The sequence below is a fragment of the Alosa alosa genome, chromosome 19 (assembly GCF_017589495.1).
Source record: "Alosa alosa isolate M-15738 ecotype Scorff River chromosome 19, AALO_Geno_1.1, whole genome shotgun sequence".
In the NCBI taxonomy this organism is placed as follows: Eukaryota; Metazoa; Chordata; class Actinopteri; order Clupeiformes; family Clupeidae; genus Alosa; species Alosa alosa.
The window spans coordinates 30,776,931-30,803,766 of NC_063207.1; the positions used below are offsets into that span (position 1 = coordinate 30,776,931).

The window sequence follows — 26,836 nt, forward strand, 5'->3', positions numbered from 1 at the left end:
TAAAATGAAGGAGAGACAAGAAAACGTGCTGCCTAGATCATTGATTGGAACATTTACTTTTAAAAAACGGCCTGATGGTGTTAAGTGTTGACATTGAGGGGAGTGTTTAATTTATTTTCATTGTGTCCCCTAGGTTATATCTGTGGCCTGAAATGCCTTGTATGTGAAAAAAAAAAAAAATTCTTCCCGAAGCTCTTTTTAATTTATTTCCTCAGCATATTAGGTCATATCATAGATTATTATGGCCATTATTTGAACAGTGAAAATAATAATAAAAGAGTTTTTGAACTTTAATGTCACTAATGCTGATTATTCAATTATTCCTTTGAATTTAAATATTTAAAATACTTTCACAGCAAAAATTATATATGCGATTAATTTAGATGAATTAATCACAGAGTATGTAATTAATTAGATTATTTTTTTTAATCGATTGACAGCCCTAGTTTGTTTTTATTTATTTATTTATTTATTTATTTATTTATTTATTTATTTTTTATTATTATTATTATTATTATTATTATTATTATTATTCAAATATATAATGATCACTGTCAATAGCAGCGGTTTTTGTGCTTCTGATTCACATATTTAATATCATTTTATGTGTAGTTGCTTTGCTTATTGCAAAAGAACTTCATTGAAGGTGAAACTCCACAAGTAATATGTTGCTATGCAACATTTGAAACTTTCAAGTTCTATTTGTTACTACTACTACTTGTTTTATCAGCAGAAGCCATGAAATGGTAACACAATACTTTGTAAAGATCCATTGTGTAATGTTTCTTTTATCTTTTTGGCAAATAAGGACTCAATCAGCTTTTCAATAATGGAATGGCTGTTAAAAAATGGAATAGGTGAACAGAGAGATTATTTTTCAAGTCTAACTTCAGCTGCAGTATCAAACCATAATGCTTCCCAGTTTGGGACATTGACACAGGACTAAATACACTGTGTTATGGAACAACCATTTTCTCTTTCTTACATCCAATATCCAACTAAAAACACAAAAACATATGCATTTCATATGCATGGATGCATTCATGTATGGGACGACGAAGGAAAAGTGGGAGTATCGCGCAAACAAGGCAGGATAATTGCTAATAGCGATTGATTAGGTAGCCTACTCCGCCATATGTATGAAAACAGGTGAAAAACTCACCTGTTAAAAGCAGGTGTAATCCAAATCCCGGTTAAATGCGTCAATTAGAGAAACTTTTGTAGGCTATTATGTCAAAGGCAACTTTAACTTTTGTTTGCCTTTCTAATATCATATTTTTCCTAATATCATATTTCCACAACATCCACTTTCCAATCTGCTAGTCTAGGGTACCAAGTCATAGCCCTAGTCTATGTGCAGTAAATAGTTAGAGTATTTTTGTTTTGACTGGCGGGGTTAGAACTAATAGGCCTACTCTGTATGTTGCTGCTTGTTGCCATCTTATCATGTATGATTGCTTAACTTTGATCTTTTTAATGTTGCAATCGGTTAACTTCATTCAACTGTGCTTGTGGTTCAGTTGTGGGCACGCAATTTGCGTTATAGAGGGGGCAGGGACGGTTTAGTAAATTCCACGCCATATGGCAAAGCACAGCGTTCGCTTTCTGCACATAGAAACACTCAGTATTAGCGCTTTCTTTGTACATCCAGCCCTGTGTGTTGGTAGCTTTGCTAGCCTTGCTTTCTCCTTGCAAACTCAGCTGGGTGATGTTTCAAGTGTGGCGTGCGAGTGCATTTGACCGGCATAAAATCGTCATGTATCAGACTGACCGGCTGGTCGCCGGACATGGCCGATCACATGAAAATGATCCAATTCCGGTTACCAGCCGATCAATCCGGTTACCAGCCGATCAATCTCTAACACATAGTATTGATATGAATTGGTTCATTTGTTGTTATTGTAATACATTAATGTAATTTTAAGTTGCTTTGGACAAAAGTGTCTGCTAAACTCTATAATCATGAACATAAACATAGAATTTATATGCACATGGTCTTGACTCGGGCTCCCTGTTTGATGGAAAATGAGGGGATTCCAGCTACCTTTGTCAGCTCTGCTACCTCCCCAGGTGAGGGCTGGGTATTGCACCCACCTCACTCTTCAGAGGGGATCACCTGGGTCCAAACAGGTGTCAGCTCAGGACCCCCAGTTCTCGTTTGACTGACTGATAGCTGGAGAGACAGCTGGACAGTGTGTATGTTTGTGGGCGGTCTGGCGGTGGTATTTTTAACTCTGCAAGATTTAAACGCAACGGCAGCTGACTGTTAGAGACCTGGCAGCGGAGTGGAACTCGCTTATTGGAACTCGCCCTTTTATTTTTATTTTCATTTTATTTTTTTCTCTACAATTCAGCTGAGCTGACTAGCACAGATCAGAGTGGCTTGGGTGGAATTAAACTCGCATATGGTCTCTCGGCTGTTGTTTTTATTTAAACTAGTTGCTGTGCCAGACCTACATGTTAAGAGCATAGCCTTGAGTAAGGATTTAGCTCCAGCAAATAGATGGTTTACATGGCAAAGCCACATGTTGGAAATATTGCTGAGTGTAAGGCTCAGAGATGTATTAAAAGAGAGGGAAAGAAAGAATGCTTTTATGTGCATCCTCACAACGGTGATGTTTTGCCGTGCTGTTTACGGGCAGGCACGTTGGTGGTGGTTTTGCATTTCCATAAACAAAATCCTCACTCTGTTCGCAGGCTCTCCCAGAATGTCATGTATGTGCACTTGCCTCCCTTTCCATTTTTCCATGTCATTTGATTGCCTCAGAGAACATGACTGACCTTGCTTTTTTTGTGTGTGTGTGTGTGTGTGTAGAGTAGTGGGGGGTGGGGTCGTAACACTCTACTGCAGGCTGCCTTTTTCTAGCCTGCGGCCATAGACAGGGTGACACAGGCCTGGTTAAATAGACTCCCTTTTAACACACACACACACGCGCACACAACGCACAAACAGAGAGACTGGGGTGTGAGGGTGGGGGGTGCTTTCCATAGCTGCTTTCAGACATAAGTATAAGTCTGCATGTTATGCGGATATCAAGCGGTTGGGCCAAATATCTGAACAACATAACCAGACATTTGGAACTCCGAACTTAGCTAGTTGTTACACTACTCCCGTCCAAGTATTTCCAACGGACATTATATAAATGAGCTCATGTCTGAACGAAGCGAAGAACATGCAGAGATTCTGTTCATGTTCGTGTTCAGCCACGTTCAACCTGTTCAACCACAGGAGATTCTGTTCATGTGCGTCGCTGTCGTTCACACATATGACCGCATAATGTCCGCATGTAAGTATCATATTTGAATCACCTGAAGGGTGTGTGTTGCTGACACATTCTGGTCATGAGGGAAGAAAGCCAGAGGTGAAATGGGCCATAGCCACACACACTTTGTATTTTTGTGTATGTGTTGGTGCATGCATACAATCACACCTTTGTGATTGCATTGTAGAGAGTAGTGTCATGGCAACCGACACAGGAAAAGGAGGTGGTGTGTGATAGTCCGGTTGGCCCCTTGCAGATCAGCACAAAACACTTGTCCGTAAAAAGTCAGCTTGTTTATTCCCAGAATACACCTGAATTACCCAGTCTGCCCTGCAAAATGACTGCACTGCACAGTGGGTGTGGGAGCCGTGTCAGGCCTGCGATGAGCTAACATTTTATTAATCAACAATAGCTGCCTCTCACCTGAAAATGTCCCTATTTCCCCAACTTAACCCCTGGAGAATTGCCTCACAGTGAATAAGGAGGGTGTTTTGATGTTGACATATTGGTGAAAAACGAGATTTGGCAATTCCTCTGTCTGCAATTCCTCAGGTCTCAGCTGTGAGCTGCTGCTTTCACACAGACACACACACACACACACATGCAGAGAGAGGAATGCTTTCCTTCTGAGTGATTTTTTTTTTTTAAATTTTTTTATTAACTGCCCATGTAGCCTAAAGGATGTGTTTAATTTAAAATTAGACTATGTCTCTTAATAGGCAGGGTTTTTTTTTTTATTTTTAATATACCCATTTTGGTTGAAGATTTTTCCTTAAATGAGGCAATAGCCTGTAGTACTCTCCTGATATCTGCATAAAGGCTCTTTCAGCCTGGTTTTTGTGAGTGGATCGAATCGGTGCACATTTAAAAAGGTTTCCTTATGATGTTTCTTAAGTAAAGTTATAGCCTGCGTTTCCAATACACGTTCAGAAGCTTTCTTTGCGAAGCTTGGAGAGTTGAGCGATGGACAGCATTTGTGCCATGCTCTTGCATGAATGGAACCACTCTAAATAGAGTCCCCAACCTCCGCTTGAATAAAGCTCTGGGTCTTTAACGGCCCTGAATGTAACGGTGCAGTGCCACTTAACTTTCATTTGAGGCGCAGGCCAGAGCACCTAGAACCTGCGTCTTTTTTTTTATTATAATTTTTTTCTTCTCCCAGAGCCAGTGAATTTTTTTCTTTCCCCTCCAGCTGCAGACATTTTAGCACCTGAAAGGAGTTCATGCAAAATCTTTAATAGAGATCCTGTCATCGCACACGCACACACACACACACACACGGTCATGACCAGTCCTCTCTTCTGCAGTACTAAAGTGCAAACACATTGTCAAGGAAACCCTCACTATGCAGAGTTTTTGCTCACGCGTACACACACACACACCCCATATCCCACCCCATACCCCAAACAGGCACAGAGCTACTGCTGATCTCGGCTAGATAATTGGACTGGACTACTTTGTTTTCATGCTGGATGGGAATCGAAGGGGAGGAGAATTATTTACCAAAGTATGCATGTTTTACTCCGTTAAGCTAGATGGCTTAGATCATCCCCTCCCTGTAGATGCTCCCCTCCCTGTTCATAAAACACCAAAACAATCAAAACATCTAATGCCTCATTCCAGACAGCTGGGAGGTCCAATGTATCCCACTTGGAGCTCAGGAGTTCCGACCTCAAAGCGTTCCAGGTGAACAATGTTTGATATAAACAAAGAACATGGCTGACCGTGAGAAGTTGACATTTGTTTTGTTAATAGATAAGTGTGTATTTCAGAAACATACTGGCATTGGTTCAGTCCCACCCCTTCTGACATAATATAGAGAGAGAGATGTATGTGGTAGTCTTAGGTGCCGTTTACACGATGCCGGTTTTTGTGAAACCGGTGAGGTTTTGTTAACGGTTACGCCTTGCGTGTACACAACGCCTGCAGTTTGAAACCGATAGCTTTTGAAACCGGCTTCCAAAGTGGGAACTTTCGGCTAACTTTCGCCGTGTAGACGCCTGTAGGTGCGAAGCCAGCAACTTTATGACGACACAGCCCCACCTCTCAACTCAGCCACGGCACTCGACCTGACATGCTGCTTGTCAAAACAAACCAAACCATTTATTTATCATATTAAAATGTTTTTCTTTTCCCTGTCATGATTTATGTGCACAATGTAGGCAGCCTTTAGTGGCTAAGTTAGAAGCACACGTTAGCTTAACTTAGTTAAACATTAGCTTACTGCATGTTAGTGTTTTCTCCAGTGGTGCTCAGACCTAATGCAATGTGTAGGCTAAGCATTTGAAATTTCACATAGCAGTCACATACCTTGAAAATTAACTTTATTAGTTTAACAGTTGAATTGAAAACCGAATTGTCTGTAGTCTCCTTATTTCATGCGACTGCTTAACCAGAGCCCTTATTAGACATTCTCTGGCTTAACAAACTGTTTCAACAATGTTTTCTTCTACGAGATTCACGCGAAATTATCTTGAAGCTTCTGCACAGCGGCGCCATTGACTGGTCTGGCATATGCACTACAGCACATTTAGCCGGTTACACCTCTGTGTGTACACGCAAGTTTTTTTCTTGCCGGTGTCGTTAAAAGTGTAAAAGCGGTAAGAGAAAATTCACCTGGCGGTTTCATGTAAACGGCTCCTTAAAGCAACCCTGAAACACACACTCTTTTTCTCACTTCTATTGTTCTCTCTCTCTGTGTATGTGAATGGGCCCTTTAAGTTGTCTGCAGCTCTTAATTGCCTCAGGACCAGCACTGTCTGCGTTTGATGTGCTGATCTATTCTGGAGAGGCAGAAGAGGCTGCCTCTGTCCCTCCCAGTCCATATCAACCGCAGACCAGCACTCAGAGAAGAGGAAATGAGGCAGTGAAAGAATAAAGGCAAAAGGGGGAAGGGGAGAGGGAGAAAAAAAATAGTATCCTACTGTCATTTCTCTTGTGACGAAGACCTGCCGTCTTTCTCTCGCTTGTTTGTGCGTGCGTGTGTGCCATGTGTGTCATGGGGAAAGCCACATTGTTCACTCTCTCTCTCTCTCTCTCTCTCTCTCTCTCTCTCTCTCAGGAGGAGCAGAACAGAGGCAAGCCTAACTGGGAGCACCTGAATGAGGATCTGCATGTGCTCATCACAGTGGAGGACACACAGACTCGCGCCGAGATCAAGATGAGGAGAGCCGTCGAGGAGGTTAAGAAGCTCCTGGTGCCCGCGGTCAGTAACTAACACCCCGCACCCCTTTCTCACACACACGTGTACACACACACACACACACACACACACACACACACACAGTGACATCAATACCGTTACCAAGGACCCTGGCTCTCTGTGTGGCAAAGGTGATACCGCAAGCATTACACCATTTACAGGTCGCAAGCAGTTAAAACCAGAGCTCTGTGCTAGGGAGATTGCAATTGGTGGAAGGAGAGTGGCAAGAACAGGTCTTTAGGTCTTTCCTCTCCTTCTCCTGCACTTACCCTCTTGTGGTGTAGAGAAGGCCTCTCTGCTCTACTCCTCCTATCCTTCCTCTCATACTCTTTTTTTGTCCTCTTTCTCTGCTTGCTGTTGGCATCCTTTCTTTCTCTTGTTATTTATCTCGCTCTCCCTCGTGGCCTTGGCCCGTGCCCTTAGAGCTCCTTGTTTCTGACTGAGTTTTGACACACTGTGCCAGTGTGCGACCCACCCACCACCTGTTAACTTGGCAACCCCCCCCCCCACTGGCCCTTTCCATTCCATCACTTCCGTTGCCACCGGTAAGGTGAGGTGCCCGGCCTGAATGCCCACAGAGAACAGAACGGCCGGACATCTGCACCCCCAGTACACACACACTTACATACACACTTTTGGATACACACACACACACACACATACACGCACTCTTTCCAGGCAGTAGCCTGGACGGCAGTGACCCGCTGGTTGTAGGCCCGTTTGGAGCATGCGGCGCTGGGCAGCAGCGTGTAAAGCAAGCTTACTCCCAGGGAGGAGGCAGAGAGGAACAGAATGGCCCTTTTGGCAGTGTCTGCTTTCACTCTGTGTGCCGTGTTGGCTCCAATACACACCCAAATGGCAGCACAGAGAGGGTAAAGGAGTGACTAAGAGAGAGAGAGAGGGGGGGGGGGGTGAGTGGGAGGGAGAGGAGACTGGGAGACACAGAGATGAATAAAATGCCCAATCCCCCTGTTGTTTCAGGGAGTAATCCACCACCATTATGAATCTGTTTGTGTGTGTATCTGAATATGTGTTTGCGGGCGGGATGCTGTTCTTTTGTCATGGAGCGAATGAGCACTTGCACCTCCCACGGAGCATGCTCCACGGTGAAACTGCCAAGGTGGTATAGTTTTGTGTGAGCAAGGGGCCAGAGGAAGACTCAGAAACAGGCAGTGATGCAGTGCGAGTCAACTGTGTACAAGTCGTGGATTTGAAATAATGAGCACACACCCCCCTGATCATCGCATGGCACTGGACCCCTTTACCTTCCCACCTCCGCTTCCAGAGGAAAAGGATGTGACTGGTGTGTTCCTCAGAGAAACCCAGTCTTCCGTCACACACCCCAACATCGTAATGACACTGTTTATTTAGTCTTACAACTGAGGTGCAGAACGTGTGCACAATGACGTGCGGTAGTCTTGTACAAGCAGTGATTTAAAAGCGGCACACAGTGCCTGCAGCCACATTGGCCCTCTATGAATAAAGCCTGGAGGTACCCCTTTATGATGGTTCCCTTTGTTAGCGTTAGTATCCTTAGCTCCCTGGGTTACTCTGCTAACTTGCCACCTTTTTGTGAAATTCGCCATTTTTGTTTTGTATCTTTGTCACCTGTTTCACCTCTTGAGTTTGCAGCCCTGCTTCTTTACTGTCTCTCTTTATTCGCACCTCTTTTTTCACTCCAACACATTCACTTTTCTCCCTCTTAGTTGGGTAAAGCAAAGAGCTCTTGTGCCCCATGTGAGCCGCTCTCTTTCTGTCACCTCATCCAGCAGCTGCGGTCGCTGTCATGCTTTGTTGGCATTGTCACTGTGGGTGGGCATCAGGATAGGCACTAATGCCCTTTATTAGGCCCAAGTAAATTGGATTAAGTGTACGGCTCAGCCGTCCCATGTCCGTGTTTGAGTGTTCCTTTTTTCCCTTTCCCTTCTTGTTCTGTAATAAAGGCCATCTTCCCTGTTTGACAGCGTGAAATCGTTTTTATTAAATCTCCTCCTTGAAAACAAACGGGGTCACAGTAGCTGTCTGTTCGTGTTTTCTCTTTTTTTGGTCCCGTGGAAGAGGATTGCGGATGAGCCCGTATGGGCTCTCTGCTTCCAGAGTTTAGTTGGAGAGAGCTAGGGCTGGGTGGAACTGAAAGGGTTAACTGTACCCCCTGCCCAACCCCCCACCTGCCAGCCTCTGGCTTAGACCGCGATTATACGTAGCAGGGTATTCTGGAAAACGGATATTTTTCCTTCGTTTTTAAAAATAATTCCATCAAAACAGCTGGGGAAAGGTGTCACGAACACGTCGCGCAAAGGTGGCCAATCAGAGATGTCAAACAAATGAGGGAACATCATCTCACAATGAAAAAACGCCATTTTTCCTTGTTTACATGCTAACATGAAACCAGAGTTTTCCTAAATCTCCACTTTGGCCGGAGTTTTCAGAAATGATCATTTTCAGTGATAAAACCTCTGTTTTCATGTAAATGAAAGGCCAAACCACTCTCTAATTCTCTTAAGCGCTTACAGTTTGTGCAAGTGTAGAAAGGTATTGTGATTCTGGAAGTAAACCTAGTGCATGCTCTCACACACACACACACACACACACACACACACACACTCTCACTCACACTCGTAAACACAGGCAATTATCCAGACAGCTCTACCTTCCCACTACCTGCTCCGGAGTCTGCCTGCCAGGGAGGAGAGGATGTGGAGGCTTACACACACACACACACACACTCTCTCACCAACTTGACACCAGTGTCTGGAGGGAGAAGGATGGGGAGATAGAAAGGGGTAACAGAGAGTGATAGATAGAGAGAAAGAAAGAAAGGGATAGAGATAAGGGGATCGAGAGAGACCAAGAGATGGAGACAGAGGAAGATGCATAGAGATTGAGGCGCTCTTTCATGTGTGGATTTCTTGTACTGATCCTCCACACACACACACACACACACACAGAGAGAGAGAGAGAGAAACCTCTACCCCTCTCCATGTTCCCATGATCCCTCTGTTTTCTTGTCAGGCTCCCTCAACACAGCTGACTCCCCTGCTGCAAGTGTTTTTAAAGAGTGTCACCCTGTCAAAGCAGGGCACCTCTCAAGTTGGGTGTAACCTTGCAAACAGGGCTGCATGCAAGCACACACACTAACGCATACATACACACACAAACATAGATAGATAGATAGATAGATAGATAGATAGATAGATAGATAGATAGATAGATAGATAGATAGATAGATACTTTATTGATACCCAAGGGGAAATTCAAGATGCGCAACATGCGCGCGCACACACACTTGCCACCTCTGCCAGAGAGTGATGAAGAAAGATTGTGCCATAGCAAGCAGAAGGGAAAACAATATGAAGCGAAGAAGTGACAGATGATAACAGTGAGAATGAAAAGATGGAGGGCAAGAGAGAAAGAGAGGAGTGATGCAGGGGTGACATCACTGCAGTTGGCCAGAGATGAGACACACGCACACATACCTGTATACACATACACACTCTCTCACAGCACACACACCTCCGTAGCCATGGCTGGTGTCAGGGGTGAGCCTACAATAGCTCTGTGTGGTGACAAGAATTGTATTTAATGAAGCCGTAAACCCAACACTCTCACTAATTACTGTTCATCCTCTGGTGCCGTGTGTGTGTGCATGTGTGTGTGTGTGTGCGTGTGTGTGTGTGTGTGTGTGCGCGCGTGTGTGTGTGCGCGTGAGTGTGTTATGTTCCAGGGCTAATGATCTCTTTAAGATGTCAGTGTGTCGTTAATGGCGCTGTGTGTGTAAGAGGTGGGTGTGGGGGCTGGAATTATAAGGCGCGTTAATAACTTGGGTTTATTCAGCAGAATGACTGCATAGGCCAGGAAATGACATTGTCTGTGAGGGAGAAAGAGAGAGAGACTTTGGACCTCTCTCCTTAGGACTGGTGCTCTGGGATAGTTTGATACAGGACCGGCATGTTCGCAAATAGCAGTAATGGCCTTTTTTGTGTCAAAAGCAGTGGCCATGCAGTTGTGTGATGCGTTTGTTGATTCCAGACTAGCTGGGTCCAATGTTGCCTTCTGTCCCTTTTCCTACAGTATATGTGTAATGAAGTGGGACAAATGTGTGTGTCTCCATGGAAACTGTTGTGATGTCACAATTAATGTTTCCATTATGACATCTGAGGAGAGTCAAAGTTCTTGGCATCAGGTTTCATTATCAGTCGTTATCCGTTAATGAACAACCTATTTTATTTTTCTTCCTTTTGTCTGACTGCCACAATCTTATGTCTTCTCTCTCTCGCTCTCTCTCTCTCTCTCTCTCTCTCTCTCTCTCTCGCTCTTTCTCACTCTCTCTGTGTCCCTTTCTCCTTCTTTCTCTCTCTCTATCTCTACAGAAGTTGTCCCAGATTAGAGCACAGAATGGGAACTTGTTTGAGTTTGTGACTTGTTTGAGACATCACAGCTACTTTTGTACTTTTGGCGTCGGGAGCGCAAAGCTTTTTCCTCATCTGCAGCAAGATGGTGGTGGGCTTTTGAGGGATCGTGGGTAAGCCACGGTAAAGGCCAGCGTGAGTCGAGGGGATTAGGCTGGCAGCGCCAAACACAGTCACACGCACACACACACACACACACACACGCACATGCATGAGCCTTCTAGGAGAAATGGTAAAGTGTTTTAATTGAATCCAGTAGTTTATATCATAAATGTTTGAGATGGGGAGAGGAGGAAGTGTATTTGTGTGTAAGGGTGGGGGTGAGAATCCCTACCAGAATGGTAATTAGCTTTTTCGAATCTGTTAAAAACCTGACAAATTGGTTTCCCTCTCAAGACAGTTCGTGCCTCCAGCCTTTTTTTTCTTTCCTCTGCGATCGCAGCACCACCAACCTTACCTACATAAATACCCGCTTCCATCCACCACCACACACACACATTTCAGTAAGGATGACCGTGTTTGTATGTGATGTGACATGGGAGTTGACATCTCATTGAGATCTGTGGCAGATGTGTTTGTTAATTTAGGAACAGATGACAGATGTGATTGAACACAAGGTGACACAAGGCCCTCCCAGGCAAGTGCGTGCGTGCGTGCGTGCGTGTGTGTCGGGGTGAGAGACATAACAAGATCATGAATTTTGTCTATGATTGGCAGACTTGCATGGTGGACTTAGCGAGTCATATCCCACACCAGACAGCAGATCAAAGCGCAAGGGTTTATGGGAATGCAGCACTGCCGGATTGGTTTCCCTCTATAAATGCCTTTGTTTGGCAGACTGGCTCCTAGAACAGTAAAGTCGGACAAGTCCTTCCTAGTTTGATTTGTATTTTTATCGTGCCGCTCAAGGGCAGATGCCAGGGTGGAGGAAGTTGGGCACCAGGGATGCCTGTGAGCAGAGAGGAAAGTCTGAGCTCTCAAGGGCACACCAGGAAGAACTGGTCAGTTCCCTTACAGGGAGGCTACACCAGGCACGTAACTGAAGCGTTCCGTTTTAGAAGACTGGTCTAATGCTTTGGCACGTACGCGCCGCTGTCACTTCTGGTGTAGCCAGTTCCACTGATTACTGTATAAGCTAATTGTTGCAGCAAATGGAACGCTACAGTTACGTGCCCGATGTAGCCTCCCTGTTAGTGTGCCTTTTTTCTGTGGAATAGAGCATGTGTGTGGTAGAGGTTGTCCATATATATGTGTGTGTGTGTTGTAGAGGTGGGGACTGGTGGTATATAGGTGGCATAGTGGCTGACACTGCGTATGTGTGCGTGTGTTCCATATATTGACACACACACCAGTGCTAATAAATGGGCCATAACCCCTGGCCCGGGGGACACACAGATGGCCCTGTATTTGCTTAGATGCCGTGTGTTTGTGTTTATATGTTTCTAGCTGTTTGAGTATTCTCTCTTAGCAGCTTTAGCATATTAGGATTTTTTTTTTTTCCAAAGATTGCAAAGAGGAGTCCTGTGTGTATGTGTGTTTGTTATTAATAATAACACCTTTAGCTGCGAGCAGTGGAAGGCCTGCCAGGGTATTGTAGCACTCTCTCTGTAAGGTGGAAGAAGGTGTGTGTAGGGGGGGTGCAGAGCAAGCGAGTGGTGGTCTATTCTGAAGTGTTCCGTTTCAACTCGACCATGGCTGGAAGGCAGCCGTCTAGGAGAGAGAGAGAGAGAGAGAGAGAGAGAGAGAGAGAGAGAGAGAGAGAGAGAGAGAGAGAGAGAGAGAGAGAGAGAGAGAGAGAGAGAGAGAGAGAGAGAGAGAGAGAGAGAGAGAGAGAGAGAGAGAGAGAGAGAGAGAGAGAGAGAGAGAGAGAGAGAGAGAGAGAGAGAGAGAGAGAGAGAGGCAGAGGCAGTCGCGGGCCTTAGAGCAGACTCCACCAGCCATGAAGGGTCTAGAAAGGATGGGGGAGGAGATGTAGAGAACAAGAGAGGGAGAGAGAGAGACATGGAGGGAGGGAGGGAGAGTGTGTCGCCCCCGCAGAGCTTGCGGCAGAATGAGTTGAGCGGAGCCGTCCTTGCCGGGAACAAAGTGACTGAGTTAGCAGCACATGAGCACACACACACACACACACACAGACAAACTGAGTAGCCTCCAGTTCTGTGCGGCTCGACAGGGTCTCTGCCCTTTTTATTTCTCTTTCTGTCTTTTATTCTTTCTCTTTCTTTTGCTTTTGCCCCTCTTGCTGACACGCTCTTTCTCCCTCACTTTGGTGTACTCTGAGTCAGTGGGTGTCTCATGATTTCTCTGTCTGAAGTGTTGTCTTCTTCTCCTCCCCATCCACCCACACACACCCACCAATCCAGGCTGTCTGGTCAGATGTGATCGTCCGTTTTAGCTTATTTTATGGCAGCGTCTCCCGGTCACTCTCTCATACACATGCACACGCACCACACATTCTCACTCTGTCTACTTCTCTCACCTCCCTCCATGTCTCTTTCTCCCTCTCTTTTCCACACACGCACACACACACACACACACACACACACACACAGTTTGACTGAGTTTGTGATGTGTCCTTTTTGTGTAAAGCATGTGGAGTATTGCAGGCATGAGAGAATGTGTCGAATGTAGAGTTTGTGTGTGTGTGTGTGTGTGTGTGTGTGTGTGTGTGTGTGTGTGTGTGCGCGGCATGCCGGAGGGACAGATGGTGTGTAACTGGAGGCAGCATTGGGAGCGTCCCCAGCAGAAGTGGCAGATCGGCCAGGAGGAGCTCAGTCAGGAGCCACACGCAGCAGCTTCTCAACGCCCACTGCTACCGGACTCCCACTCTTTCACTCACTCTCTCTCTCGTCACAAATCAGTTTTATAGTTACAAATCCTGATACAAACACACACACACACAATACATATGAGACACTTCTCATCCCTAAGGTGGTGCAAAAGTCTGTGCACCTGCAGAAAAAACTACACCACTACATAACTACACAACTTTTTGTGAGTAGAATTTTTATATGTAATTGTATAATATATTTATAATCTTTTGTAGCTGTAAAACCGATCCATACCCGTAGATTCGATTTGTAAGTGTAGGTCATATTTGTAATATTGACAATTACAGTTACAAATAATTTCTACAGTTTCAAAATGTGATAGACACATACAAAACATTTGAGTCTAATTTACTTCCATACTCCCCTCTCGCCACTCCTTCCCTTCCCCTCTTAGTCACACACACCAGTCGTCACTTTTGCTTCCTGTCCAGTGTGTGTGACTACCGGTGCGTAAAAGGCCATCTGCACTACATGACTAGTGTGTGTTTGTCTGTGCTCCCGTACAGTATGTGAGTGTGAGTCGTGTCCGCACTCTCCTCCTTCACACAGTCAACTAATGAGAAGACAACATTGTTTGTTTTAATGTTGAGGTTAATGACATGGAGGTAGGATTATATAAAAGATGACCTGTTTATGTTTAGGAGTGTGTGTGTGTGAGAGAGAGAGAGAGAGAGAGAGCGAGCAGTGATATAGATGGGTTTCTCCGTTAGAGCGTGAAGGATGCACAGAGACGCTGAATCACTGCGCTACATCCACCTGTGCATCCTGCAGGGGAAAACACACACACACCCACAAAACTGTGTGTGGTTCGAGTGGCCAGTCTGCTTTCCAGGCGTGTGTCACCATGACTCAGGCTCAAACGTCGCCCCGGGGAGCTGCAGGCTCTCTGCAAAGGATCATGGGAATGCGGAGCAGCCTGAGCCACTGGCCAGTGACACTGCAGCAATCCAGCAGAGTGCGATAGAGAGAGGGTGAGTGGAAGACAGAGATAGAGATGGACATTGCGGGAGTAACAGAGGAGGATTGTATAAGCAAGCGAGAGACACTGAGGAGAAAGAGGGAGGGATGGAGAGAGGTGAGGAAAGAAACGGGTAGATGGAAAAGGAGATGAATAGGGATTAGGGAAGGAGAGAGAGCAAGAACACTTCCGCAAGTGAGCTGCTGCACGTCAAGCTTCCAGAGCTGCTGTCTCCCATTGAAAGATTTTTCTGAATGGCTGTGCAGTGTACACACACACACACACACACACACACCACTTTTAATGCACTAATCAAGAGAGATTAAGTGTTTTGATTGGTGGATATTAACCTTTTGACACTCCCGACATTTTTTAAGATTGAAGGCAAATACTCCAGCTAAACCTGGCTACTCTATGACCCTCTCCACACACACACACACATATACACACAGACACGCACGCACATGCACGGTTCAGCTTGACTGCAGTCATAAATGCTCTTAATTGTGTGCATTGACACTGGTTGACCCTTGCTGTAGTGGAGATTTAGGCGTGACCACTCCCGCCCGTCTGTGGCCATGGCCCTCAGTCTCATTGGTATTCAGAGTGTCAGCTAGTCCGGTCCTGAAGAGCCTGGTGCGGGTGGATGCATGCGTACTTGCTTGCTGTGATCTGTTGTCAGTGGGCAGTGTAGAAGTTGTGAGAACATGTTTAGACACAGAAAATGGTGCACACAAAGACTAGACTGTCAGGGCAGCAATACTACACATACAGGTGCATCTCAAAAATAGAATACTGTTCATGAATTGCTGCTCATGGAAATCAAAATATTAGAATAAAGAATTAATGTTGACCTGAGAAGAGCTCTAATCAGCTAATTAAGTTAAAAATACTGGGTTCTTGATCCTTTAATCTCTCAGTCTGGTCAAGGCAATGGACTTTTCCCACAATATTCTAATTTTTTGAGATGCACCTGTAGAACAGAATGGTACTCATGGGGTTTAGTCACGACTGCCAGGATCTATTCTATCCATCTCTGTTACAAAAGCATTCTCAAAGCACACACTTTCTCACAGTCCTGTGCACCCTGGCATAAAAAAGTAAGAGCTAAACTCATTCACTCTGACATTGTCCATAAATAATTTACAGTGACAGACAATCGTTTGGGTGCATTTGGGCTTTTTGTGCTTTTATGGGTTATCTCACTTATCGTCACCAACACAGAGAGAGAGAGAGCTTCTGTCTGTGTGAATTGGGATGGTTGTCCTTTTCTGTCCTAACTTTTAAGTGTATTTTATCTTAATCGTCAGGGTTCTGTGTTTGGTGTGTGAGAGAGGGATGCTGTGTGTGTTCAGTGGGTCAGTGGGGAGCAGCACTTAACCACCTCACATGTAGCTTCAATGTCAGTTGCAGTGGTAAACAAGCACTACTATAGGCTGCCCCATTAACTGAAACACCATTTTTATTAGGTTCAGTTTGTTAGTGTTTTAATTAAGTACTTATTTCTGTAGGTAGTTTAATTAGGTGTAATGTTTTCAAGTGTAGTGGAATGTTATAAACACCCTCTGGAATGCAGTAATGCATTAGCACTTACTTGTTTGGCTCCTCTCACACACACACACACACACACACACACAGCAGTGGTTTGTAGCACTTCCATATGTTCCTTAACTGTGGTTTATTGTATTGTATATTGGCACTCCTGCTGGGGAGCCCTGGTCTTCGTTGTAACCCCTTTGAGCCTGTTGACCTCAGTCTATGTTATCCCAGTAAAGGGTCAGTTGCTGAGGCATTTTTTGCCTGTATGCAGCTCTCTCCCCTCTCGTCGGTATCATTGTGATGATGACCTCACCTTGTTCCATCTCTCCAGTCGCCCGAATTAGCTTCCTCACCCCTCAGGGGAGGACAGGTGGCCTCGACCCCAGGAGCACACCTCCCTACTGGGACAGGGCTCAGCTTTGGCTTCCCTCTACCCTCCAGGGCTCTCTCTCTCTCTCTCTCTCTCTCTCTCTCTCTCTCTCTCTCTCTCTCTCTCTCTCTCTCTCTCTCTCTCTCTCTCTCTCTCTCTCTCCAAAGCCTGACCTGATAATCCGCCACACCCCTGGAGGAAGTCAGGAGGTGGTGGGTGGAGAGCAAACACAAACAGACCAACACTGTCACTGGGGGACTGAGTAATCCCCAGTAGCAGGTGGAAGCTGCAGGGGAGTCTAGTTGGGGCCCGGGGGGTTTCTTGGAAGATGTCGCTCTTAAAGGTCAGAGAATTTCCAAAGCCTTGTGTTGTCTAAGCCGCTATAAAGCTCACAATTAGCCATTCTGCCGACAGACGGAAATTCCTAACAATTGAAGAAGCCATACTGTTTGATTGCAGTAATCCTGCTAAGACCTACATCCCCTAACCATCCTCACCTCCCACCCTCCCACGCACACACACACCGAAACTCACTCACACCCCCGTGTTCATAGATGATTGGTACGCATGCACACACACTCCCCAGTTGTAGACCTGCAGTCATAGGCGTGCTCCTGCACACTGAAACACCTTCAATACTTTACTTCTATACTTCCTTTCTAGCCCTCTCCCCCACTCCTTTCACCATCATCCCCAAATCTGGTCACACAGGAGGGAGGGGAGGGAGGGGTGCAAGAGCGATTGAGAGGGATGAGGGAGAGAGGGAGAAAGAAAACAGATAGAAGGGATGGATCAGCGAGGGAAGAGAATGAAGAGGCATGGACAGAATGATGGTGATGGGTAGAATAATGGTATGGAAGGTGAGGAAGAGTGAGATGGGAGAGAGGAACAGAATTCTGGGAGTGATTCATATGGCAATTATAAAGGTTCATGTGGGATCTTTATTGTGCAGGCTCAAAGACCAGCAGGTCGTGTGTGTGTGTGTAGCAGCATGGCAGCACTGTCAGCATATTGAAATGCAGCTCATCCTCTCTACCTGTAACATTCTGTGACTAACTTGCAATCACCTCAGCAACTTTCAGAAGTTCACAAGTTATCCCTTTTAATATACTTACACACATGCACAGCTCACTCAGGCAAATAAACACAAACGTAGTAGGTCACAGCCCCCCGGAGTTTGGATCTCCCTCCTGACAGAGGAAAGAAGGGGTGGTTTTAATCCGTCGAGCTCCCCTTGGTCCAATCATGCGTGGCTTTGAAGACCACTCGCATCCAATCAGCCACTTCGAAAAGCCCTAATCCTGTTATTCAGGAACAGCGCCATTGAGGGCTGCTGTTTGTCAGATAGCATCCACTGGGTGCAGTTTCTCTCCCTCTCTTTCCCTCTGTTGTTTTCCACCTATTCCCTCTATCTCAGTCTCTGTTTCTCTTTCCTTTCTCTCACTCACTCGATCTTAGTCCTCTTCTAGCCTCCCTCCCTGATTTGCACTCTGTTTCTTTTGCTCTTTGTCTGTCCCTCACTCTCATTCTCTTCCTCCTCTATCTCTCCCTCCCTCTCTGGGTTCTGTGTGTGTGTGTGTGTTGTGGGCTGAGGGGGCTGTGCTATGTACGGAATGCCCCACAGGCCTCTGCTCTGGGCCCACGCCCCTTTCATCTCATCCTCTCTGGACCTCTTCTCTCTCTCACACACACACACACTCTCACTCTCTAGACCGCTCCTCAGCTCCTTTTTATCTACACTGCCCGCTCCTCGCCTTGTTTGCACAGGAAAATGGGATTGGGCCCACACACACACACACACACACACATTCCTAGAGCATCCCTTTAAACCATTAAAAACACTCTCTTACTCTCTTACTACACTCAGCCCCCATTGTATCCCTTAAAACTATTGATAAACAAAACATGCACCAATCTTGGCTGATTTATGCTTCTGCGTCGACTCCACACTGTAGCTACGGCGTCATGACCCTTTCGGAGTTCTGCGCCTGGGTTGCTTTGTATCGTGGTGCATTTCGCCACCTTAACGCTAAGGGGTGTGTGGCTTCGGAGTTCTGCGCGCCTGTGTCTGCGTCGTTCACCACCGAAACGGTAGTCAGAATGGCAAACCCCATAGACTGTTGTTTGACCATTCACTGTGCTGAAATATTAATCTTATTTGTTTGGCCTTTTCTTGCTGTAATGTTGTAAAAAGTATCGAGAAATAGACACAGACACACACTCGCTCAGATTAGTGCTGTGTCATGGTGGTTGGGCTAGCATGTGTCTCTTGGCTCCTGGGGCTTGGTACAGTGTTTTGCAGATTGACAGAAAGCTTTTCAGACACATTCAGGTCATTTTTATAGATGTATTATTTTTTAATATAGGCCTATTTCCTCATTTATTTGGGGAAGCGTGCTCATCAGCCCCCCATGTTGTCAGCTTGTTAGCGATTCCTTTTTCATTAGCCTGCCTGATTTTCCCCAGAGGAGCATGAGTTCATGGAACGCGACCCTCTGGAAATGCAGACGGAAAATCCACCATGCTGCGCCTGTCAGTCAGTCAAAAACACACACACACACACACACACACACACACACACACACACACACACACACACACACACTCCCTAAGCTGCGTCCTTGACCGATTCAGACCCTCTGCCGGCACGGTTGGTGCCTGGAGTCAGTCAGCGGCCACCCCTGGCTTTGCCTGGAGACAACCTTCGCAGAGTTTTTTGTGTGTGTGTGTGTGTCAGAGTATGACTGCACACTTGTGTATCCCTCTGGCTCCCACTCAACTGTTAATCGTTCACACTACTTCAGTCACACGCACACATTCTCACATGGTATGGAGTCTGGGCAGGGGTCACGGTGCTGTGTCTTGAGCGAAGGTCACAGTGACGCATAGCAGAGCTATACTGATGTCACCTTAGAAGAAGAATGTGTGTGTATGAGAGCAAGAGAGCGGGGGCGGGGGGTTTGGGGCAGCTTTGACAGGAAATCAGAGAATCTGATGCAAATCCAGCAGTATTTAAATCCCCAAATCAGCCTCCTAAATCCCCTCAAGATATTCTCAGCTCGATTGGATGGCTTTAAGAGATCACTGGGACAGAACAATACAGAGGCAGACAGAAAGAGGGAGGGGGGAAGGGAGGGCTCTGTGAATGGAGAGAGAGAGGGATAGTAAAGGACAGCGAATCAGTGAAGAGAGTCAATGTGAGTGAGAGAAAAAGAGAGAGAGGTGAGTGAAGCCCATGTGTAAAGCAGAGAGCACAAATCAGAGCAAAAGGGTAGTTAGCGTGAGGGAGAGCGCTAAGTGAGTAAAGAGGGAGGGAATCACCCTTCCAATGATCTGATGAGGGCTTTGCTGCCGTGTTCTACGGGTGGAAAATGACCATCACGTCAAACGTTCCCTTTGTTTGGGTTTCTTCTCGCTACCATAAGTCATCCTCTCCACTCAACTAGCTGTGTGTGTGATATGCACTTTCACTGTGTACTCACTAGGCTACAACCTTGTTAGATCAGATTCAGCCCAATCTGTGTGTTTGCATCGGTACAATCTGTGTGTGTGTCTTGGATTGTGTCTGGATTTGGGCTCGTCTGTGTGTGTTTGTAAGCGTTTGTGTGTGTGTTTGTGTTTCTGTATGTCGGTCTTTGTCTTTGGGGGTGGGATGCACCTAGTTGCAACAGAGCAGATTTATGCAGCTATAAAAAACAATGCAGCTTCCCTCAACACTGTCAGGGCTTGGTAGCATTGGCGAGTGTGTGCAGTGGTGTGCACCATTATCTTAGAGTGTGTTTGTGGGTGGGGGGGTGCACATTGTGGGATATTGATAGGCTGGCTGTTCTCCAAGGCTGAGAGAATCAGCCCAGTGAAGGCTACCACTGACGCGGCCATACATTCACCACACACACACACACACAGAATAACCAGGGATGGGTCTGGTTGGGATGATTGCTTCCTGTGATTGTGTATGTGTGAGAGGTCTGGATGCTGAGGTTTCCTGTGGGCATTGTTCTCTTCTTAAACTGGTTCATGACCTATCACTTTAAAGCATCCAGCCTCAGACACACTCTCTCTCTCTCTTTCTTTCTCTCTCTCTCTCTCTCTCTCTCTCTCTCTCTCTCTCTTTTTTCCTCTCTGTTTCTGTCTTTGTTTTTCTCACACACACACCCATACAATGACACACGCACACGCAGTCACTTCAATACTAGAATCGGCCGATTTTCACGTGATCGGCCATGACCGGCGACCGGCCGGTCAGTCTGAGACATGCCGATTTTATGCCGGTCAAATACACTCGTGCGCCGCAATTGTAACAACACCCAGCTGAGTTTGCAAAGTTTGAAGAAGCTAGCAACCAGGCCAACACTCAGGGCTGGATGTAGGGCTACAAAGAAAGCGCTAATAGGCTAGTCGAGTTTTTCTATGCAGCAAACGCTGTGCTTTACCATTGGCCTACTGCGTGGAATTTACTAAGCTGTCATTAGGCTACGTAAACATCGCTCATCACCGCCCGTCACTGCCGCTAATTGCGTGCCCACAGCTGAACCACAAGCCTGCTGAACGGAGATAAACGACTGCGATATTAAAAATAATCAAAGATGTCAACAAGCAGCGACATACAGTAGCCCTAGTAGTTCTACTCCACTGAAAAAAAAAAAATACTCTAACTATTTACTGCGTGGAGACTGCGGCTATGCCTTAAAAAAATACCCTAGTCTAGCAGATTGAGAAGTGGATGTCGTGAAAGTGAACAAACGATAGCCTATTAGAAAGGCAAACAAGCGTTAAAGTTGCTTTTGACATAGTAGCCTACAATGAAGAAAAAAACTGATGCTCTGAATACTGACTCAGTGGAGTCTCTGAAAGTTTCTATAGCCTAATTGATGCATTTAACCGAATTTGGATTTAATTTTTTCACCGCAAAACAGACGTGCACTGTTTTCATATGGTGGAGCACCCTAATCTCTACTAGCACTTCTCCCCTGTGTTTGCATTGATAGCCTAGGCTGCTACCACTTTTCCCTCGCCCTCCCATAAATTCATCAATGCATATGAAAATATGTTACATGGTAGTATGTTCAAATGTATCATGAAAATTGTTCTTAAATCTTTAGTTGGATATTGGATGTGAGAAGCATAAAATGGGTGTTCCATAACTTAACTTAATCCATAATTTAGCCTACTGCATCTGAAGTTAGACTTGAAAAAGAATCTGTCTGCTCACCGGTTCCATTTTTTTTTTTTAACAGCCATTTCATCATTGATAAGTTGATTACACGTCTATATTAACATGTTCTATCAAAGAAAAGATATAAAGTAACTATTTGTGTGTGTGCTGTAAAATGGTTAGAAGAAATGAAATCGGAATCGGCTAAAATCGGTATCGGCCCAGAAAATTGCAATCGGTGCATCTCTATTCAATACTAATGTGTTTATTTATCATGTGCTCTCAATCGCTTCCCCTTTTTCTCAGACTCTCACTCCCTCACACACACGCAACCTGCCTCGTCTCTTTTCTGTGTGTATGTGTGAGTGATGGGGTGTGTGTGTGTGTGGTGAGCTGGCAGGCAGGGGTTTTTCCTCCAGATGCTGGTGTCTGGTTCGGGGCACGTAGGGGAGGGGATGTGGGATCAGTGTGGTCTGAAGGCGGGCACAGCTGGCCGTGTCCAACCCCGCCTGTCTGTTTACCAGTCTCGTTCTCCTCTCCTCCTTTTAACCTCCTCTTGGCTAGCATATTCCTTCTTTTTTTTTCATGTTTCCATGCAGTTTTTCCCTCTCACTGGCAGTCACCCTTTCCTAACCTCTAACGACTCCTCTAGGTTTTGTTTTGTATTACTCCTCTTGTCCCTCTCTCTCTCCCCTTTCCTTCCCTTCCCTTCTCTGCCATTTTCTGCCCTCCTCTGTGTTGTTGCTGGTGTCTTCTCATTAGACACACACACGCACAAAAACACACATGCAGGGACAGAGGGTATGGCCTGTGATGCCTGTGTCTACTACTATTTACCTACCATGCTGGTAATTGGCCTGTTTTGGCCATCCTCCTTCAGCTTTACTAACCTCCCCCTCTCTCCCCTTCTTATGTCTCTCTCTCTCTCTCTCTCTCTCTCTCTCTCTCTCTCTCTCTCTCTCTCTCTCTCTCTCTCTCTCTCTCTCTCTCTCTCTCTCTCTCTCTCTCTCTCTCCATCTGTGTGTGACTGGCAGCTGGACCAGTGGAGTAAAGCGTGCCTGAGCCAGAAACAGGCCACCAGAGGAAAGAAGATTGTCTTCTTCTCTCCTCCACTTCCCCCCTTCCCTCTCTCTGGCACATCTCTGTTTAAAACAGCAGCAACACCATAACCGCACACACAAAGACCCCCTTGCCATGTCTACACCTTCGCCTGACTAGTGCCATTGTGGGCATGGGCACTGCCGTGATGGTTCCCAGCATCACCTGGACAGGCACCGTGGCATTGTTTATCGTACCCACAGAGGGGGGTGGGGGAAGGGATTGAGTCAAGGCATGGGTGTGAGGAAGACGAGACAGCTGAGCGACTCGGTGGCACTGGTGTGGCACCTGGGTGGCATTTCAGTGGCAGGCTGGCCCTGTCGTAATGTCAGATTAAGTTTCATTAAGTCCATCAGAAAAGAAAATACACAACGGCTGGGGGAGACAGGTCTGACAGCTGCTAATTGTTCCTGTCCTCTTTCTCCCTGGTGATGGAGGTGGGGGGTGAGTGTGAATAAGAAAGAGAAGGTAGAGGACCGAGATGGGAGAGAGGTATAGATGGAGTTCGGGTGGGGATTGGCCAGCTGGCAACGTCTTGCTGCTGCGATGTATTGTGAATTTTGGCCTGGGCTCACTGTGTGCTCCACGTCCATATGCTGCGTCCAGAGGAATCCATATGCCACCCACTGATAAACTCCTGTCTTGAAGTAGTTTGAATGTGCACCACCATCTGCGTGTGTGTCTGAGTGTGAGAAAGTTTAGGAAAATTAGCAGAAGTGTATGTAAGGGAGGGTGAGAGAGGGGGAAGACTTGTTATGACCCCATTGGTAGGTTCAGCGAAGCATCTATCTCAGTCCACACACACACACACACACACACACACACACACACACACACACACACACACAGCCCCCACCACCATCACCATCCCCAATGATGGTTTTACTGCTTCACTGATTTCACAAATAGGCCTCATTGATTGAATCTAATATATCTGTGGATAGAGCTGGTTTATTGAGTGGCTTTACTGGTAGCTGCTGTGTGTGTGCACATGTGTGATTTTGTCAGAGGAAGCCTGGAAAGGAAACTTTTTCTTCTCCCTGCTGTTTCTTCGTCATCTCCTGGTCTTAAATCATGGAACTCGTGGTTCTCTTGGGATGTTCTGCTCGTTGCTCTTCCCGTAACGCGGTTCCAGCCTTGTTTTTCCTCATCCCCTGAGTTCCACAGCCAATCGTGCTGCCCTGACACATTACAGCAGCTTCTCAGAAATCCCCCAAAATACCCCTTTCCTCCCTCCCTCACAAACACACACACACATACACTCTCTCTCTCTCTCTCCTTCTCCCATGCATAGACAAGGACACATGCACGCACATACACACCATGAGAGTGTTGACAGTAAAAAATTTACACAAGTCCCCACCATCAACCTGTCACGAGGCTTTCTGCTTAATCCAAGTCGGGCATCCATTAAACCCTAGTTGCTAACCTCAGGCTGACCTGGAGTCTGCTAAAATCCTCTGGCCTCAGGGGGCAGCTGTGGCACATGCAGCAGAATCCTGAAGTTATTCAGGTGTAAATACCCACAGTGACCTGGGTTAGATTCCATTTCCCAATCCCACTATCCCACGCACTTATTGTTCATCTTCACTGTCCTGTCACAGGACAAGGCAAAAAGCCTTAACACAGGCAGGCAGATGGGTGGGGTGGGAGGGTTTACATGAACACACACTGTCGTTCCTCTGTGGAGGAGAACAGGAGGGAGAGGAATGGAGAGTGAAGTAAAGACTAAACACCTCACCCCTTTGGTTGAGTAGACATCCAGAGTGAGCAGGGACGAGGGCAAGATTCTGGGGAGAGAGGAGCAGATGTAGTTCTTCACTGGAGAACAAAGAGAGAAAGGGGAAAACGCTCTCCTTCCATTTCCTGTTTTCCTCCTTTTCTGTCCCTCTTGATTCGTAGAGGGTGGAGAAAAGAGAGAGGAATGAAGGGGGTAAAAAGCTTTTTTTTTTCTCTGTTCTTGTGTTTCTTCTCTCATTTTGCTCCTCGAATTGAGGGTGATCCTGTTGACCACAGATGTAATGAGACCGGGGCTGCTAGAAGTATGGGCTTGGTGTTCACCCGGTCTTTCACCCGTCAGTCACGTATCAGTCTTTCCTCTACTTGTTATCCTTCTCTCATCTCCTCCCCCTACTCTTTCCTCTCCTCTCTTCTCTCATTTCTCATCGGTGCGGTCCTTCACCCTGCCTCCTTTCTCTGTGCTGCTCCTGCTGTGATGGGCGTCCAGCTACAGCCCCTCTGCCCCCCTCACACACACACACACACACACACACACACAGCATGTGTGCTTCCATCATGAGAACAGCACTTGCATGCAGAATAGACAAGCAGCTTCTATTCTACCATGGTGGCTACCAACTTGGCCATGGCTGGACTATAACAGGCTCCCAGCCTCTCTCTCTCTCTCTCACACACAAACACACACACACACACAGAGAAGGGAAAAGGAGATGGACTTGCAAAGACACACTCTTATCTCAGCCGCTCACACACATACACACGCGCACACCATGTGTGTCCTCTTTTCTCCGCCTTTGTCTTGTCGGAGCATCAGCCAAGCTTTGCTTTCAGCCAGCCGACTCTCCAGAGAGAATACGTGTGTGTGTGTGTGTCTGAGAAGTTTGCTTGTGAGGACGTTCAGCATTGGGAGTTGATTAAAGCGCTGTTGGCGGGATGACTAGAGTGTGAAGGTCTTCCATTCGCCTGGTGAAACACAAGCTGATTTGTTTGTGTGTGTGCAGACACACAAATGCATATGTCCATGTCAGCTGTGGGGGTAAAATGTACCCTATAGGCTAAATCAGCTAGCCAAACTTTTTTATGGTAACTCACATTTCACATCTTCTCTGCAAACTCTTTTTAGATAGAGAGAGGGACAGAACAGAAGTGTGTGTGTTTGTGTGTGTTACTCTTGTTTCTCCGCAAAGCATGACTCAGAGTGTTTTGGCAGAGGAAAGGGTGACTCATTAAGTGTGCTTGCAAAGCAGCACACTTATTGTACTTCTTAAGTTTTATTTTTCCCGTCTCCCTAATTTTTTGTCAGCTCTAGCGCCTAGGCCCTTTGAGACAGAGACACCGTTCCAACTTTAAAATGTCCGGTCAGTACCGGTGGAAGTTGGTCGCGAAGATGACGTCAGGTGGGCGTGGTGTTTGTCCGCCATATTGGATTGAACAGAAAGTGAAACTACATTTTCACAGGTCACAAATTTGGTCCGAACGCCACGAAACTTGACATACATTATCCTTGGACCAAGCCTCACAAAAGTTACCAGAAGGATGTTTGATTTTCGAAAGCGTTTGCCCGTCACAGCCAAGCAAAATCGGCAGCGAAGCTCTGAAACAGGAAGTCGTCCATATCTCAGGAACACTGTCACATATCGATACCAAATTTTGTATTTGAACTTGGGACTCCAATGTGAGGGTGCATAAGCTAAAAAAGAAAAAAATTCCAAAAGTTTCCAGCATTTGGCAAACCACCCACCCATATTTGGTAATTATCACCTTCCACATTTGCAGTTGTACTGGTACATCTATCACAACGCCTTCCAAGTATGCACAATGTCTCCGGGTAACCTTGCCCAATCATGAAATCCTTGCTCTGCCATGGGATAGTATGGACTTACGAACTGAAATGGTAAGGAGAACGTTAGCTATTTATTGCTGACGTAGTACAGTTATTTTCACATTGACGGTATTCAAATTAAAATTTTCATTATTGTTAAATATCATGATGGGAGAGTATTATTAAAAATGTTACAAGTATGCAAATGCATATGTTTACCGGCATTTAGGTTTTACTGTGTTCTTTTGTTGTAAAGACATGTAAGGCATTCTGGGCCGTAATGAACAGTGGTCGGCAGCACTCCATAGGCTACTTATTAATATGAATAGTTGTTTCTGTAAACCTAGGGACAATAAACAGCTATCTCTGTTACAAAAACGAGCTGGTAATCGCTCATTGAAGAGGGAACTATGATAAAAAGATTGTTTTCCTAAAAGCATGGAGTTGACGAA

General features: G+C 45.9%; 1 protein-coding gene across 10 annotated transcripts in view; it reads left to right on the forward strand.

Moving 5' to 3' along the window:
* The window catches only part of qkia (QKI, KH domain containing, RNA binding a), a 207,344-nt gene that overhangs the window by 48,376 nt on the left and 132,132 nt on the right, over positions 1–26,836 (forward strand). For all 10 annotated transcript variants that reach the window (XR_007191810.1, XR_007191812.1, XR_007191811.1 and 7 more), the window contains exon 4: positions 6,325–6,468. Coding sequence is in view for 6 of the 10 variants with exons in the window: in XM_048227266.1 (XP_048083223.1) it covers positions 6,325–6,468 (144 nt within the window). In the remaining 4 variants the exon portion in view is untranslated. The remainder of the gene's footprint in view (positions 1–6,324; positions 6,469–26,836) is intronic.